Genomic DNA, 17,025 nt, shown 5'->3' with positions numbered 1-17,025 from the left:
TGTGGTCCAATGTGATCGTTGGACCGGGATGCTCGGGCCAACCCGGACCCGACCTGGTCCGATCTGACAAAAAATAGTCTCTTTTGACCAAAATATGTGGTCCAATGTGATCGTTGGACCGGGATGCTCGGGCCAACCCGGACCCGACCTGGTCCGATCTGACAAAAAATAGTCTCTTTTGACCAAAATACCCCTAAAATGGTCAAAAATAACCAAAATTTGAGGGTATTTTGGTCATTTGGCTAGGGGACTGCCTCTGTAAATAGAGAGGGATTTTATTTGTTTTTCTCATCCAAAATTCATCTACTTCTCTCTAATACCCTCTTGTACTCTCAAATACTCTCTTATTCTCTCTTTCACTCTCTAATTCTCCAATCAAATGGCTTCCTCCTCCGATTATGAAGGACAAGTTTCAACTCCCGATATTGAAATGAGTCCTACTCCTACTACACCTACCGCTACTCCTACTACCAATGTTGATCCTGAATCCGGTGGCGATGATCCTACAACTAGAGCTCTTAAAAGGCTGAGATCTGATGTGTGAATTTTTTTTGAGAAGATAGAAGTCACCAATGATCAACACGGTAAACTTCTCACCCAAAAGGCTAAATGTGCATCGTGTGGCCATATTTTCCAAGCTCATCATAAAAGCGGCACAAACCATCTCAAATGCCATTTAGAAAAGCACAATAAAGCTCAAACGACAATGTCTTAAGGAGATATCTATCAGTCTCTACTCTCCCAATTATCAACCTCAGGTAGCCACTATTCTTAGAACTATGACGCAATTAAAGCCAGGAAATGCGTCAGCAGGCTTATTATTCTTAAAAACCCTCCTTTTAAATTAGTAGAAGATGATGAATTTGAGGATATGATTAGCGATGATTTTTATTTCTCATTTAAAAAAAATCTTGTCAATTTTGTCAATGTGATATTTTGACAAAATAAATATTATCACAAGGAACAAACAAAAATAAATGTTGTCAATGTGATAATATTTTGAAATATTATCACAAGGAACAAACAAAAATAAATGTTGTCAATGTGATAATATTTTAAAATATTATCACGAGGAACAAACAAAAATAAATTCTTATTTTCAAAAATTAAATACTAAGTTTTTTGTAACTTCTGATATTTGGACATCTAGAGCACAAATTGATTATTTATGTATCACAGCACACTGGATTGATGACAATTAGCCAATGTTTAAAAGAGTTGTTTATTTTATTGTACTTAAAGATTCACACACTGATATTAATTTAATAATAGAAGAACTTTCAAAATTAAAAATACCTAAAAAATATTTTCTCTTTCACTAGATAATACAAGTAATAATAATGTAGTTGTAGATCATATCAAATTATCTTTGTTATTGCCATGTCATGGTGATATTTTTCATAGTAGATGCATGTATCATATTTTAAATTTAATTGTTCAAAGTGCATTTAATAAAATTAAACCAATGATGGAAAATGTAAGGGTTATATCTTTTGCTCATAATGCTTCTGAACAAAGACTTAAAAGATTAAAACAATTATGTAAAATAAAAAATTTAAAAACTAGGTTAATTCTAAAAGATGTCGATCATAGGTGGAATTCTATCTATGCAATATTAAATGCATCAATAGAATATAAAGAAATTATAAATAATTTTATTGCTTTCTATGCTTTTAGTTCTATCTTTAGTAATATGTATGGAATAACTAATGAAAAATGGACAGTTATATATAGTGTAAAAGAGATATTACAAGTTTTTATGGTGCTACTATGTTGTTATCTAGTTATTATTATCCAACTATTATTCAAGCTGCTTTACAAGTTTTAAATATTCAAAAAAAATTACTACTAATCATATGGATACTTATTTTGGAAATATGATTTTTAAATGGAAAGTAAATTTAATAAGTATTTTAGGCCTATTCATATTATTTTTGGTTTAAGAGTTCTTATCGATCCATGTTTGAAGGATGTTGGCATCGAAAATTTATTAAATTATTTATATGAGAACATGATAATAGATACTGATGATGATCAGACTGCTACTATTCTTACTCATCATAGCACTATTAAATATTATTTTCAAAAATTATATGAGGAGTATGCATGTAGATATTGTATAAGTACACATCAACCTACAACTTCTGCTTCTATGAGTTCAAGTCGGGATAAAGGTAAGAGTTTTGATAGGTAATTAATGATAGCGAGGCTAACTGGTAGCCGTGATCTGGATCTGGATCATCATCAAGGGAAGTTTATGAAATTGAATAATATTTAACCGCACCTTTAGTTGATGCTCAAAATAATGATTTTGATATCTTGCAATTATGGAAAGTATATGGAACAGTTTCATACCTTATACTTCCATCATGGCTCGTGACTTACTAACAGTGCAGGTTTCTACGGTAGCTTCGGAATCCGCATTCAACACATCAAGATGTTTGATTAACGACCATAGAGCATCGCTAGATTCATCTACCGTACAGGCGGTACTACAAGATTGGTGGAGGTCCAAGAAGAGAACTCAAGGCATCAATCGGATGGCTAATATTGAAGATAGACTTGATGAGTTGTCAATAGGAGATAGAGATAAAGAGTAGAATTTAGTCAAAATACTCATTATTATTTTTTATTTCTTAGCTATAAATTTTTTATAATTTATTTTGGAAAGAGTTGTAAATGAGAGTGATATAGATGAATAGGTGTCAACCTAGTTGGGATGTATTTATCTATTGTGATGCGATAAATTCTAAAAAAATTATAATTGTTAGTGGTTTAATAATAAAGAATTTATTTTTTTACATTTTAATTTCTATGATATTTGTATTTGTAAATTGTATAATTAAAAGTTATTAATAATATGATTGATTTTTTATCAAGATTTTTCATATTTTATTTTTAATTACTCTTGAAATTTCATTTTTTAGGAAAAATTTAATTTTCAAGGAAGAAAGAAAATAAATTGGGCCGGCCCCGTGCCATGCCCACTCGGGCCCGGGCTAGGACCCAAACCCGGCCTGGTTCAATTGGGCTCGGGTCCAGATACCCCATTTTGCCCGGCCCGGACCCGATTTTTCGGGCCGGGCCGGGCCGGACAGGTTGGACACCCCTACAACCCTTTGTAATTCAACTGTACGAAAATAACAGTATCATTTATCATTTTCCCATTGTTTACCTTTGGATACTTGTCATCATCTTATTGTTATTATTATTATTAGGGTTTTTGCATCAAAACCATCTTTCTTTTTACTCAAATTGATATTTACCATCTAGTTTTTTTGATGTAAACCATATTTATTTACTAACATATTTGCAATATCACACTTTTTTTACCGTTCACCTATGAAAAATCAGATATTTTACCCCCATCTTCTTCCTTCTAACCTCTAACCCTAACAATAGCCTCCTCTGTTCTCCTCTTCCACAAACCATAACCTAAACTCTAACTCATGGCCACCACTTCCCTCAAAACCTTAACCCTAACACATGGCTGACACCTCCCTCAAAATCATAACACTAACACATGGCCGCCACCTCCCCAAACCCTAACTCTAATCCTAGTTCCCACTTGGGGGGGAATGGGAGAGTCGGAGGTTGTAGAAAGAGGGAGGACAGAGAGAGGGGGATGGGAGTTGGGGGAGGAGGTAGAGGGAAGATGGTGAGAAGAGGAGGATGAGGAGGCTAGGGTTAAGGCTAGGGTTTGTGAGGAAGGAGATCAAAAAACAAGAAAATAGTTAAGGTAAAATGGTCATTTTGCATATTTTTTGCTGAAAACTGGATTAAGTGTGACATTACAAACATGCCAGCAAGTAAAGATGGTTTACATAAAAAAAACTTTAAATGTGGTAAGTATCAGTTTGAGTAAAAGTAAATGTGGTTTTGATGTAAAAACTCTTATTATTAAGTCCTCAAGCACATGTCCTAAGACTTTTGGTTCCCAGTCCCTCTATTTTTCCTCCTTTTGCAAATGTCTTCTGAATTTTTTCTATGTTAGTCCCTTAAATCTATGATATGTTGAGTTTACTCCCTCAAATCATAGAAATTGCTATTAGGTTCCTTAATTGTTAAACTATTTTGTAGTTAGTCACTCAAATCATTGAAATTACTATTAGGTTCCTTGAATCTTAAATTCTTTTGAAATTAGTTCCTCAAACCAAGGGTAGAAGTAGGAGTTAGTGAGAAATTAATTACTGAAAGTCATTGAAAATAAATTAAGATTTGAGGTTGTCAATAGCAGTTTCAATGATTTTTTGGACGAATTTCAAAATTAGACCTATATCAATTTCCATGACTGGAGGGAACCATTTCAAAATATCAAAGATTGCGGTACTAATATAAAAAAACCTCGTTAATTATTAGTGTTTTATTTTATGTCAAGAGCTTTAGCGAGTTGAATCAAACATCCCTTGAAACAAAAGAACGGGGAAAGGAAAAAGGAATCAAAAGTCGAGCATGGATGAAGATGAAGAGCTACTCCCTCTGAAGAGCTACGCTGTGGGATCTCTAGCTACAACATTCTACATCCCCAACTTCATCACCCAATCTGAGCAAGCCCAACTCCTACATCAAGTAATTTCCTTTTTTTTTTTTGCTTTGGTTTTTATTTTCTTCAAATTTATTTGGGTCTGTAAACCCTTATGGTTGTGCAGACATACGTTGTCTCAGCATCCAGATGGAAATCTTTGAAGAATCGCAGATTGCAGAACTGGGGTAAAACCTTTTTTTTTTTAGTTTTTGCTTGAATTAATGAAATATAAATTGAAATTTTAGTTACCCACTTGATTTTTTACCTGTACTAGGTGGAGTGGTGCATGAGAAGGGCCTTCTGCCACAAGATTGTGAGTAGATTTTATTCCGTTTATCTTCGTGCTGGCTATCAGAGACACTGCATTTAAACTGTTTGTGAAATTGACTAGTAGAATTTGTGAATTGATTATTGCATTGTTAGTCTTCTGTTTGTCATGAATATGCGAGAGAGTGCACGATGATCTTGTTTCTAGTTTTGGGCTCTTAAGTATATGTAGGTTCTTTTTTGTTACATCAACTCCTATGTGCATATCACCACAAACATTAAGGCTGGATTGTTCTCACAGGACACTGCCACATGAACTTATCTAGCTACTAACTTTCTCACTAAATCGTTCTGGTCAATAACTTGACAAATTATGTCAATTATGTTAGAGATGGTAACATTTTGTCGAACTTTCATCCTGGACCATGTTATCAAACTCCCATACAAATTAGAGTGGCTCTAAATCGCGTCATTTTATTGAGAAGGGTTATGTGGAAATTCATTTTTTGTTAGGGGAATTATGAAAAAGGAGGGTGTTGCATAAAATCTCAAAAGCTGGTAAGGAAAAAAAGAAAAGACTACTCAATTTATCACGTCATACTAGCTCATATCACGATGATGCAAAAAATCTTTTCCTGCCGCTTATATATTCACTAAAATAGTGCTTTTCTCATGCATGTTTAATCGCCAAATCTTTTTGAGGGCCTTATTATCCTATAATTCCCCTCTTATTATGGGGTTAAACATAACACAAAAATAAGCAAATTCACACTTAAAAAATAACCATGTCCTATGTGCTATGCATACTTAGTAAACTCGAGACAATCTTGTAGTTTCATGCATGGCTAATATTTTAGATATATATTGCTTCAGTGGGAATTTTTACTCCTTTCTGGCTTTTGTAGTGCCTCCTTGGCTCAAAAAGTTGACAGAAAGAATATGCGAGCAAACAGGATTATTTCCCTCAGCTATCAATCACGTGCTTATCAATGAATACCTACCTGAGCAAGGCATCATGGTATGTACCTGAGATGCTCTACTTTTTTATATACTCTCATAATCATCTCTCTCTTCCTTAGAATGCTCAAAATATAACCATGGATTTATACTTCTTTCAGCCCCATCAAGACGGTCCTGCATATTTTCCCGTTGTTGCAATTTTATCTCTCCAGTCACCTGTTGTCATTGATTTTACTCCACACCCAAGATTAAAAGAATGTAAAGACAAAGATAAGGTCACTGCAGAAAATCAAGATATAACTGACTCATCATCCAAAGTTGGGGAAAATGGTTTATCAGATGAGCTGATACCCAGAGAAGAATATGACCGGCAACCACAATCCCTTTTATTGATGCCTCGTAGTTTGCTAATATTTAAAGATCAGGCTTATTCTGGTAAACATCTGTTTTGTGATGCTTGAGTTCTGATATTTCCTTTAGACAGCATTTTTTAAGGATTACATTCAGGTACCCTGAGGTATGTTGTGATTTCACGGGTGAACCTAGAGTCTCTGTACCCAAAGTTCCAAACTGATAGCCCTGAGATTAATGATTGTTATTACACTGGTGGCCTTGGAGTTCTTTTATTATTATTTTTTTCTCCTCAGGGTACCCAATGCAGTCAGTACTTTCAGGATTACCCGTATAGATACGCAGACGCCAACACCATACCTCACGGTACCTTAATGCAATTAACCCTTTTTTAATAATTTTAAGTGTTACTAATGGTTTGTGTTATATACAGATTACTTGCATGGTATAGAGGACTCAGAGGTACACAGATTAGATAAGGTGAGACTTAAAAAGAAAATAACCTGCTTATTGCCAAGGATTGTGATTCATTGAAAATATCACTTGATCGTCATACTGTCATATTAAGTAATCAAACATCGTCTCAGCATCAGATGGCATCTCCTATTACAACTCGTCTTCTTTTTTTTTCCTCTTTTTAACTTTTACTAGCCTAAGAAGTTTTAGACTGTTACCTAATTTACTCTAAGAAGTTTTAGACTGTTACCTAATTTACTCCAGCGTGCTCGCAAGACTGTCTTATTCGTGCATACTAATTAATGGTGCACTTTGATCCTGCTCATCAAAATTGAGGACCCCAAGAAATGAAAGGAGAACTAACGGCTAATAGATGTGATGAGCTGTTTTGGTATTGCTATTGTTTATGCGTAATATACTTAATTTGCACTTTTCAAGAGTTGCACTATTACATCATGGGAGCTTGATCATAGTGAAAGAAACAAACTTGATACTGGGAATAAAGGGAGAAATCAAAGACAGCTCAAGGATTATTGCTTTGGATCAATAAGTGATTTCTCGTAATTGGTCCTTGAGCCATCGTTTTATCCTTTTCCACTCTGAATTCAATTTTGGAATGATAGTGCTGAGCTAAAAGATGATAGCAAGAAGTAAGCATATTGATCCTCTGTGAGGTATTTGCACCCATTTATTTCACTGTTTCAGTGGGGGCATCTTATAAGTTGCATATCCATTTCTATTTCTTGGACTGATTCTTTTTTTTCCCCCTCTCTCTTCAGGTTGCGAATGTTTCTGAGATACCGAAACTACAAGACACTATAGTTGCAAGTAGTTCAGACAGTGCAGGTGGAATTGGTAGCAGCTTTCACAGAACTTCAAATCGAGCCTCACTAACTTGTCGCTTGGTGCCCAAAGTTCACAAGAAGCTGTTCAAGTTTTAAGAGCATACCCTACTGTAGAGCTTTTGCTATAATTATTGAAATTGACACTGTTTTGATTTTTATTAAGGTTCTGAGCAGCTAGGCCTCATAACAAATATGTATTTGGCACATGGAAACTCTTAAAAAGAAATAATAATTTACTTGATTATAAATATTGTACCAGTTTGGTTGCTTTTGTTTAAATTTCTTATTCGAGACGTTCAAATGATTTCTCTCTTTCCTAAATCCTAATGAAACCACCATTTCTTGCTGGAAGGTTACCATCAAGTTTGCCCTTAACAGTAAGGAAATATTAGAAACAACCTAAAAATAGGTTAATTTTACGCGAATCACCTTTGAATTTCAATTTATGTACAACACACTTTTAAAGCGGATTTTTATAGTAATCAACCAGCTCTCAGCCAAAATTTTCACTTAAAATCCATAAATAACCTTTAAAAACTCTCATTCAAGACGCATACCTAATTTTGTTAATGTTTAGCTTTAGTTAAGATGCAAGTCATGCATCTTAGCCATGAGTTTTATTTTTTAAGTCATTTTTATTTTTTAGTGAATATGCGAATGGAAGGTGATTAATTACACAACACAAAGCTGCTTTAAAGATGCTTTGTCTATGACTTCACATTCAATGAACGCGCCTGCAAAATTACCTGATTCCTGGGGAAAAGCTCCAGTATATATGCATTAGAAGCTAGAACTTAACAGTCAGCTCCAAACGTCTTGCACCAACAAGTAAAATTCCAAAGAAAGAAAAAACATTAAAAAATCAGTAGCATCAATAATAAAGTTCTAAAAAGGTCTCAATCCAACTCGAGAATTACTTCAAGCTCCAAAAATTTATCCTTTATCTCGACATTTATCCTTACAATAAATCCACAATTACATTCAGATAAAATTTAAATCAGCAGCTTCACAGTTCAAAGTTCAAAGTTTCGGTCTCGGTGGACACAATTGCTACTGATGGCCTTGCTAACAAAGCTTTACAATAAGGAAAAAAACTCATTGCAAGCGGGAAAAAATGCATTACAAATTGGTGCTGCAAAATTTGCCATTGTAGAAGTAATTCATGCAATCAGCTAGAGAAGCAATTGCATTTAGGCATTGAGTAAGCTTCGTTATTTTATTTATGTCGGGGTTTTAAATGATGCCCATAAGAAAAGATAAACAGGAGTTATTGAATCAAACTCGAATCCCTAGTTCTGCTATCTTCAGTATCTTTTTGTTCAGATCACGCCTCTGCTGTTTGAGATCAGATGCCATAGAAGCCACCTGCGAAGAAATATGTACATCAGTTCATGCTTATAAATATATATAACTTCAGATAAGTAAATCATGTAAAACTAATTATAGAGCGTGTTTCAAGGGAAAATTCATAATGCTTGCCTCTGCTCGAAGTTTGAGGGCACTTCTCCCAGGCATTGCCCGTAGTCCATCCATCAAATCTATGAAATCCAGATCATTTTAAGTATTAACCAAAGAGCCTAAAATAAAATTAATGATAGAAAGATCCTTTCTGAAATTGGTGAAGAAATTAAAAAACTATTATTCTTAAGAACAGCAAAAGATCTGATAATAACCCAAAACTATGAGTCAAAGGACACTGCAAGTGATTCTCAAGTGCAAATGAAGACTAAGATAAACCAAAGAAGTAAATGCTAATGATACATACCTGCCGCTTGAGATTCAATCTTATAAACGGATTTTGAAAGCCTTTGAATCTCATGCCCTGCATCCCTGTAAAAAATGTTTGCACAATCAAGCAACGCACAAACCTCGAAGAATGCTCCTATATCAAAAAGCTAAAGCATGGGCATACTGTGATTATAATATACTGCTAATGATGCAAGTGGTCCCATTCGGGTGTTCATCTATTTTGATAGGACAGTGGGAGACACCCACACTGGCTCTTACCAAAATTTGAATGCAAACATTAATGTTTCTACATAATAACCATTTGCCTTAACAGTCCGTTTCTAATAATAACATTTAGAATCTAGCTCAGCGGTAAGTTTTAAGAATAGAGTATTGGAGCAGGAGATCATTGCTTTTCAAGTCTTGGCTATGCTTCTTCTTCCTCTTTTTGGCTTACCAATACACAACAAATTAAAAGGTTTATTTGTGACTCTTGACCAGTTTCAGTAGAACAATTGAATAGGAATCCTACCAGCCCCCCATGGTGCAGGGTGTTCTGGGCATTTTATTTGCCCCCTGTTTGGCATGACGAATACTATACCGTGCGGGGTTCTGATAATTCCTACTCCAACAATTAACAATAAACATGAACAACTTAAAGATTATTATTGACTAAATGAATAACAACTTAAATTAATATTTAATTCCGACGATGAGCAAAGGTTACACGTCAAAGTATATAACAACTTATCGATTCTTTCAAATTATAGTTTAGAGAATTTAGGCATAAGGATCATATTTAAAAAAACTAAAGATATAATCTAATCTTTCTTGTACAAGCATCATATGAAAATAGTAGTTTTTTTCCAGCCGCAGGTGAAAAAATTCCTCTATACCCACTGGTCGGATTCAATCCATGTCATCACATCTCGTCCTCGAATTAGAGCCAAAACTCCAAGATATACTTTTTTTATCAGGTCCGTTGGTAATCTTCTCAGGTTAGTTTTGGTGATACATAAATTTTCTAGACTAATACTGGGTTCCAAAATAAAATTTTAGCTAATTTAACTGGGTAAAAATTTAGGCTAGATGTACGCATCAAGTATCCATGGAGCCATATTTGTGAGTTTTAAGACTTAAAGTTGGGAAGATAAGCATCCCTCATTTTCGATTCTAGGTATGGTCATATGGGTTGATCTTTAGGTACGTATCAGATCTATCTACTCGGCTCAATTGCACAAGCAACATGCATGTCTATACAATTAAAACTTATTGATGAAGACAAGAATGGCATTTCTATATTTGTATTTGAATTTTAATTATTTCAGTTTTTAGTAGTCAATTTCGAATTTCGAATTTCGAATTTCGAATTTCGAAAATTTGAATTTTAGTTTAGATTTGAATTTCAAATTAGGTTTAGATTTGGTAGTGATTGATTATGAGAGATTTAAGTGATTATGAGATATTTGTGGGATTTAGAAAATCTTCTAATTCTGTATTTTTTCTCTTCTATTTAAACGCTCTTGTAATCAAAGTGATTTATTGAATGAATAAATGAAGAAAATATTTCGTTACCTGATTTTGGTGTGAAACCGTACGGCCTAGAGGTGTGAAACCCTAGCCGTCGTCTTCTTCTCCCCCTCTTCACCTCCGAACAACAACTCAGTCATCCCCTCCACCTCCGACAATAGCCAAACACCCCCGCTTCCTCATTCTTCAACAACGTCACCGCCTCTGCTCCTTGAATGCCCTGACAAATCGCTGACTGATCGTCCCATCTCGTCGTTGCCTACGCCCTCCCGCCATCGCGTCACTCCGCCATCCTCGTCAAGTCGATGATGTCGCCACTTCGACGACCATTTGATGTCACATCCTAGTCGTCGCCAGTTGTAAAATCGCCTGTCGCCTGCGTCGTACGTCGTCGCGTCCTCGTCCCGCCGGCTGCAGCGTCCTCCCTTCGCCGATTCCTTCCGCAGTCGCGTCGTCTGCAGTCGCGTTGTCGTCACATCGTCTCTCCGCTCCCCTCAGATCGAAGAACAGAGAAGGCACTTCGGATCTGGAGTGCTTTGACCAAAACCGACCCCATTTCATTTAGGTCTGCTTTTGTTTTGGTCCAGACCGAGCCAGGTTTAGTTGAACCTGATTCCCTGCTTTTGTTTTGGTCCAGACCGAGCCAGGTTTAGTTGAACCTGATTCCCAGTTCAGATTCAACCCGCATAGTTCAACCCGACGAAGGTTTCGTTTCTCTCACTCAGTATTTTTCGTAATCTCATTTTAATTAGTTAATTGCATGAATATATCACCTCTAAACTCTTATCATATATTCAATGCTTAGATTGAATTGGTGAGTTAAGAGTAACTGAACATGTGACTGTTAATTTTGATATTGATTTTAGAACTTGCGAAATGATAATTAATATTATGATTAAAATATTTGAGAGTGGAATTGTTCATGATTATCGTTGCAAATCTTGTTAAAATCCATCTGTCACTTTAACTGTTTTTAATTAATTTCCTACCGAAGATCATGAATTTTGGCGAAACGATGCGTTGTTCGAATTAAATCGCTGATTCCGACAGACCCCTCCCCCGTTTCGCATCACTTATGATGAAATACAAGTAGATCAATCAAAGAAGAAGACCTGATTTTCACTAAGGTTTAGGTAGATCTGTCTATTCAACTCAATTGCACAAATACAATGCACATATACACAATCAAACTTTGTGATGAATTATAAGTGGATTGCTCATAGAAAATTATTTCAGTGTTTCCTCATAGTGCATCCTCTTCCTGATAACTCCCCCTTCAATATTCATATTGAATTTATTGTGCTTGGATAGGTAAATATGCAGCCATGATGTAGATTTTAGATAAAGATTGATTCGTGATAGCGATAGGGTGTAGGTATGTGTCAAATATGTCTACTCAACTGCATGTGGGTAGGATGTAGGTATGTGTCAAATATGTCTACTCAACTGCATGTGGGTAGGATGTAGGTATGTGTCAAATATGTCGAATTAAATCGCTGATTCCGACAGACCCCTCCCCCGTTTCGCATCACTTATGATGAAATACAAGTAGATCAATCAAAGAAGAAGACCTGATTTTCACTAAGGTTTAGGTAGATCTGTCTATTCAACTCAATTGCACAAATACAATGCACATATACACAATCAAACTTTGTGATGAATTATAAGTGGATTGCTCATAGAAAATTATTTCAGTGTTTCCTCATAGTGCATCCTCTTCCTGATAACTCCCCCTTCAATATTCATATTGAATTTATTGTGCTTGGATAGGTAAATATGCAGCCATGATGTAGATTTTAGATAAAGATTGATTCGTGATAGCGATAGGGTGTAGGTATGTGTCAAATATGTCTACTCAACTGCATGTGGGTAGGATGTAGGTATGTGTCAAATATGTCTACTCAACTGCATGTGAATGAATTCATCTATACACAATAAAATTACATGACTAGGTATGAATCAATCAAACATATCTAAATCAAAATTTGTGATGAATTATAAGTGGATTGCTCATAGAAAATGACCCGACTCTAGTGTGACCTCGGTCCTCATAGTACATCCTCTTCCTGATAACTTTCCATCAGTATCATATTGAATTTCTTGCGCTTGGAGAGGTAAATAAACAGAGCCTATGCTGTAGATTTTAGATAAGGGTTGATCCGAGATAGGGTGCAGATATGTGACAAATCTGTCAACTGCGTGTGAATGAATGCATCTATACACGAAAAAAATTACAGTGACAAAAATAAGTGTCAAATCGATCAAACACAAACCTAATTTTAGTGCGTCCTCGTAGAAGTTCCTCTTCACCAAAGCCAGTCCTCAATATCATATTTTTGCTCTCTTTCTTCAGTTTTTCGACCGACTGACTGAGTTCCTTCAAACTGGCTTCAGTTTTTAAAATCTTAGTCTGGTAGGAAGAAAGAAAGTCAAAAATACAGTTTAATGGATAAATATTACATGTGATGTGGGACAATTTGACCCCAAACCATGTTAACTTGAACTGATTCGCAATCAACTGCTTCGATAATCCCTTGAGCAAAGGGGGGAAACTCAAATCTTCTAAGATTAGGCCAATAGCAATATAAATGATGCATAAGGGTGAACACAGATATTACCATATTTTGCAATCATTTTCTTTTAGTCACTATGACTACAAGTGTTGTTTGAGCATTGAAATTGATTACTGTGTTTGATAATACAGATTTTCATGTTGTAAAAATATGGATAATGTCCAGAAATTTCTGATTAGGTTTGAAAAAGTTGGAGCACAAAATCGAATTTGGTTTTCAGTATTAGCCACATTTCCATTGAAATGACAATAATATATACATCAAACTAGTTTTCTGTTGCATCTCAACATATTTATTTTGTCAATAATAAACAAACCACATGATATACATGTTCTGGTCTATTCCAATATGGGTAATTGAATGCTTATCCATATTGTTGAAAAAAGAAAATAAAAGAAAGTATTTGTATCCATATTAAAAAGGACAAATATCAGATATCCATACATATGCCAAAAGAAAATTTCAGCATTGGATTCAGATTGAAATGCCTGCATTTGTTCAAATCCTAGAGGTCAATATAAGGTGATATTAAAATTACAATTAGATTCATTCATTTGATCAATGATTCCTGGTTTTTTAATATCACCACAACTTTGCAGTCCATCATAACAATGAACAAGATCTTTGATTGAGAAAAATACCTACATTGTCAAAAAGTAAAGTTATCAAATCTTCTATCAGCTACAATTCCATTACTAAATGTTGAAACATGGACCATCGGCTCAGATTTTCTAGGTGACAAAACAAAAGAAAGGCTATGTGCTCAATGTTCCTCAAGCTCCATAACTCTTATGATGGTAGGTAGGAACCTAACTAACCATTGTGCATAGCCAAAGGTGAAAAAAAGTGTAACGAAAATGATGATGTCACAAAAATCGAAAGAAAATGATATAGGAAAGTGGTAACTTACATTACCTGGAACCAATAAACATTAGAAGTCCAAACACCAAACATGCTGAGGAACTTAGGCTAGTCTAGAAAACAACACACACCTTGTATAGCATGGTTTCTCGTAAGATCGAAAACATTTGACCCAAGACAGGTAGTGTAATATTCCTCAGGAACAAAAGATGGTATCTTTGAATGCCCCAGGTAAAGAAGATGAAAGAATGAGGATGAAGATTGAAAAGGTAGAGAAAGACACAATTCTTTTAGACCTTGTACTATTTAAAAGTGAAATATAGACCGTGTATTTATCCAGTAGTAATTGTCCACAAAGAAATCAATCAACCTTCTCTAACAGGATGCTCAAACATGCCCTCCTATCAAGTAGCAAACTCCACAAACCTTTCCTGTCAATAGGTCTAGGCCGGAAACTACAACCATGGATTTTCAACCATGAAATTTACACGATGGAGAAATATATATAAACAATTAGATAGTCAATATATAAAATAAGTAAAAGAAATTAAAAAGTAGATATCTTGTACTAATGATAAGAGAATTCACCTCCTCACTTTGTAATCGTCCTAAAGTGTTCCGAAACAGAAATCTCCTAGGACCTGCAGAGAGACCAATCTCTTCTAAATTCAAAAAGCAGACGTGTAGTACCAAACATATTAGGCAATGATGTACACAGGATATCGCCAGTTCCCTTTCCAGCAATTACTCTAGTTTATCCAAGATGGCAACCTAGCTGTAACTACTGTTGTCCCAGAATACCTCGCATGAGGAGCAGTCCAGAAGCAACAGCAATTCCACCTGATGCAGCTGGGTTCTCTCGAACGATCAAAAGCCCATCTGAGTACAACGTAGTCGTCAGACATTATTTTAAAAAATTACTGTGACTTTGTAGGCATATCCAGGACTGGTTTAAAGTAACTCTCTTCTAGCAGATTTCACCTTTAACTTTCTGCACAAAGGCATCCTCATAAATTTTGTATTGTGACGTCAATCCCGGCATCACCTCCTGCAGACAAACCAAAAACCAAAGGAAAAGACCAATATTCTTGGTTAGCCACCTTATAGTGTTTGAGAAGTTCTCAGCAGTGACAGCCAGTAAGCAAGTGGTGTGATTAAAAAAATTACAGAAAGTACATTTAAAAGGTTAAACAATACATAATTAACTTTTATACTTCTCAGTTTCATTGTTTGAAAATATAATTTCCTTTTTTTGGTCTCATTGAGTTATAAGGGTCACCGGGTTCAGGATTTACCTCCACTAGACCACTATTTATATAACAGAATTCCTCAATTTGCAGCCGATACATTTTCCCCTCATTTCCCAGTTTTAACAGGTGTATACTTATTTCATTTGAGCCTGTTATTGATTATGGATCTCAGATTCTGGATTCTTTTTTAAAGTTGATGGTTTTTGGTGTTTTGGTGTTTTGGTTTAGGGATTAGGAATAAGGATGGAAGATATTACTTTGTTGGTGGGACTGCTAATCGGTGCTTATAATAAGGATGGAATATATTACTTTGTTGGTGGGACTGTTAATGGAAAATAAGATTTTGATGGTTGGTTTGTCCTTTAGGATAATTGCTTTGATAATTCTTTTTAAATGGTATGTTTCAGACTGACAGACTTTTAAATATTCTTATGATTAATTGATTCAGGTTTAGTTTTGTTTGAAGTCGAGCCGGGACTTAAATGAATGAGGTGTCAGTTTTGGATTACTTCCAAATCTAGTTTAAATTTTTTAAAGTGGGAATTTGGTTTTGGGTAAGCTACAGTGTCTTGTTCAATTTAGCCTTTATAGTCTTTGGTGTATTTGTTGTAATTTCATAATTGGTTAGTTGACCTTTTTCAAAGATATCTAGTTTGATCAAATAAAATGTTAAGGGGTAAGCGCGAACAGACCCCCTGTACAGTATCTAATTGGGAGGAAGACCCCCTGAGTGACTTTTTTTCACTCTTACGGTGTGTTTGGATTTCATTGTGGGTAGGGGAAGTTAAGGGGAAATAGGGGAGAAAAGACCCCCTAAGTTCCACCCCAATTTGGGGGGAACAAATTTCTAGAGGGTAATATAGGGGAATGAGGGGGAACACTTCCCCTCCTAAAAAATTCCTAACAGGGAGAATAGGTTCCTCTATCTTCCCTTCTCCCCTATCCTCCTCTATCCAAACAGGCCCTTTAAAAAGTCAAAAAAAATTATAGAGGCAATAGACCCCATGCAATTCGATTGGTGCGGATAGACCCCTAATTGCATATGTTTATTGACTCTTAAAAGAGTCAAAACAAAAAAGTTCACTAAGGGGGTTTATCCACATGTGGGCAAATAGTACAGGGGCCTATCCACATAATTAGAATTACAAGCCGTCTATCCGCAACTGGGCGATACTATAGGCAGTCTATCTGCAATTAACCCAAATGGTAAAACAATGGCTAATGTTTGATAAAATTAATACTATTGTTTAAGAAAAGCCTTTTTTTTGGTGTTCTACGCATATATAAGTCACCTTTTAAAAAAATTCCAAACATATCCTAGAATTATATACACAATTTCCAATAATTTACAACTTCATAAACGACAAATTTGAAAAAAGGCAACCAATAATCTTCTTCATAACTAACCCCACTATCTCATAACTAACAAGCCATTCACTACTTCATAACTATCCTATTCTTGAAATGCCATACACTTATATTATTTTGTGGAACTATTTTTAATACATGCATTAATTATTAATCATTAAGGTGTTAAATAATTTATTTATTGTGCACAAGGGTGTATCATATTATGCACGCATTGCGTGCAACAGAGTAGCATCTAGACTTGTCGGTTTTCTTTTCTATTGTTTTTTCTAACTGTGTCATACAATTATTACTAATTATTATTTTAGCTA

General features: G+C 35.2%; 2 protein-coding genes across 2 annotated transcripts in view; one reads left to right on the top strand and one right to left on the bottom strand.

Moving 5' to 3' along the window:
- On the top strand, positions 4,355–7,659 carry LOC109850402 (alpha-ketoglutarate-dependent dioxygenase alkB homolog 6). The gene is made up of 7 exons (XM_020420425.1): positions 4,355–4,569; positions 4,650–4,710; positions 4,800–4,838; positions 5,698–5,810; positions 5,911–6,187; positions 6,537–6,583; positions 7,339–7,659. The coding sequence occupies exons 1-7, from the start codon at positions 4,453–4,455 to the stop codon at positions 7,498–7,500; spliced, it is 816 nt and encodes a 271-aa protein (XP_020276014.1). The 5' UTR covers positions 4,355–4,452; the 3' UTR covers positions 7,501–7,659.
- LOC109849748 overlaps positions 8,301–17,025 on the bottom strand; it is a 9,567-nt gene continuing 842 nt past the window's right edge. The window contains exons 2-8 of the mRNA XM_020419617.1: positions 15,078–15,144; positions 14,898–14,975; positions 14,685–14,737; positions 12,936–13,072; positions 9,170–9,234; positions 8,884–8,942; positions 8,301–8,769 (exon numbers count right to left, since the gene is read on the bottom strand). Of these exons, the coding sequence (XP_020275206.1) occupies positions 8,680–8,769; positions 8,884–8,942; positions 9,170–9,234; positions 12,936–13,072; positions 14,685–14,737; positions 14,898–14,975; positions 15,078–15,144 (549 nt within the window). The 3' untranslated portion in view covers positions 8,301–8,679. The remainder of the gene's footprint in view (positions 8,770–8,883; positions 8,943–9,169; positions 9,235–12,935; positions 13,073–14,684; positions 14,738–14,897; positions 14,976–15,077; positions 15,145–17,025) is intronic.

Source organism: Asparagus officinalis, chromosome 7 (genome assembly GCF_001876935.1).
Source record: "Asparagus officinalis chromosome 7, Aspof.V1, whole genome shotgun sequence".
Taxonomy (NCBI): Eukaryota; Viridiplantae; Streptophyta; class Magnoliopsida; order Asparagales; family Asparagaceae; genus Asparagus; species Asparagus officinalis.
The sequence above is the reverse complement of the archived record's forward strand: the minus strand, read 5'-3'. Positions and strand labels throughout refer to the sequence as shown.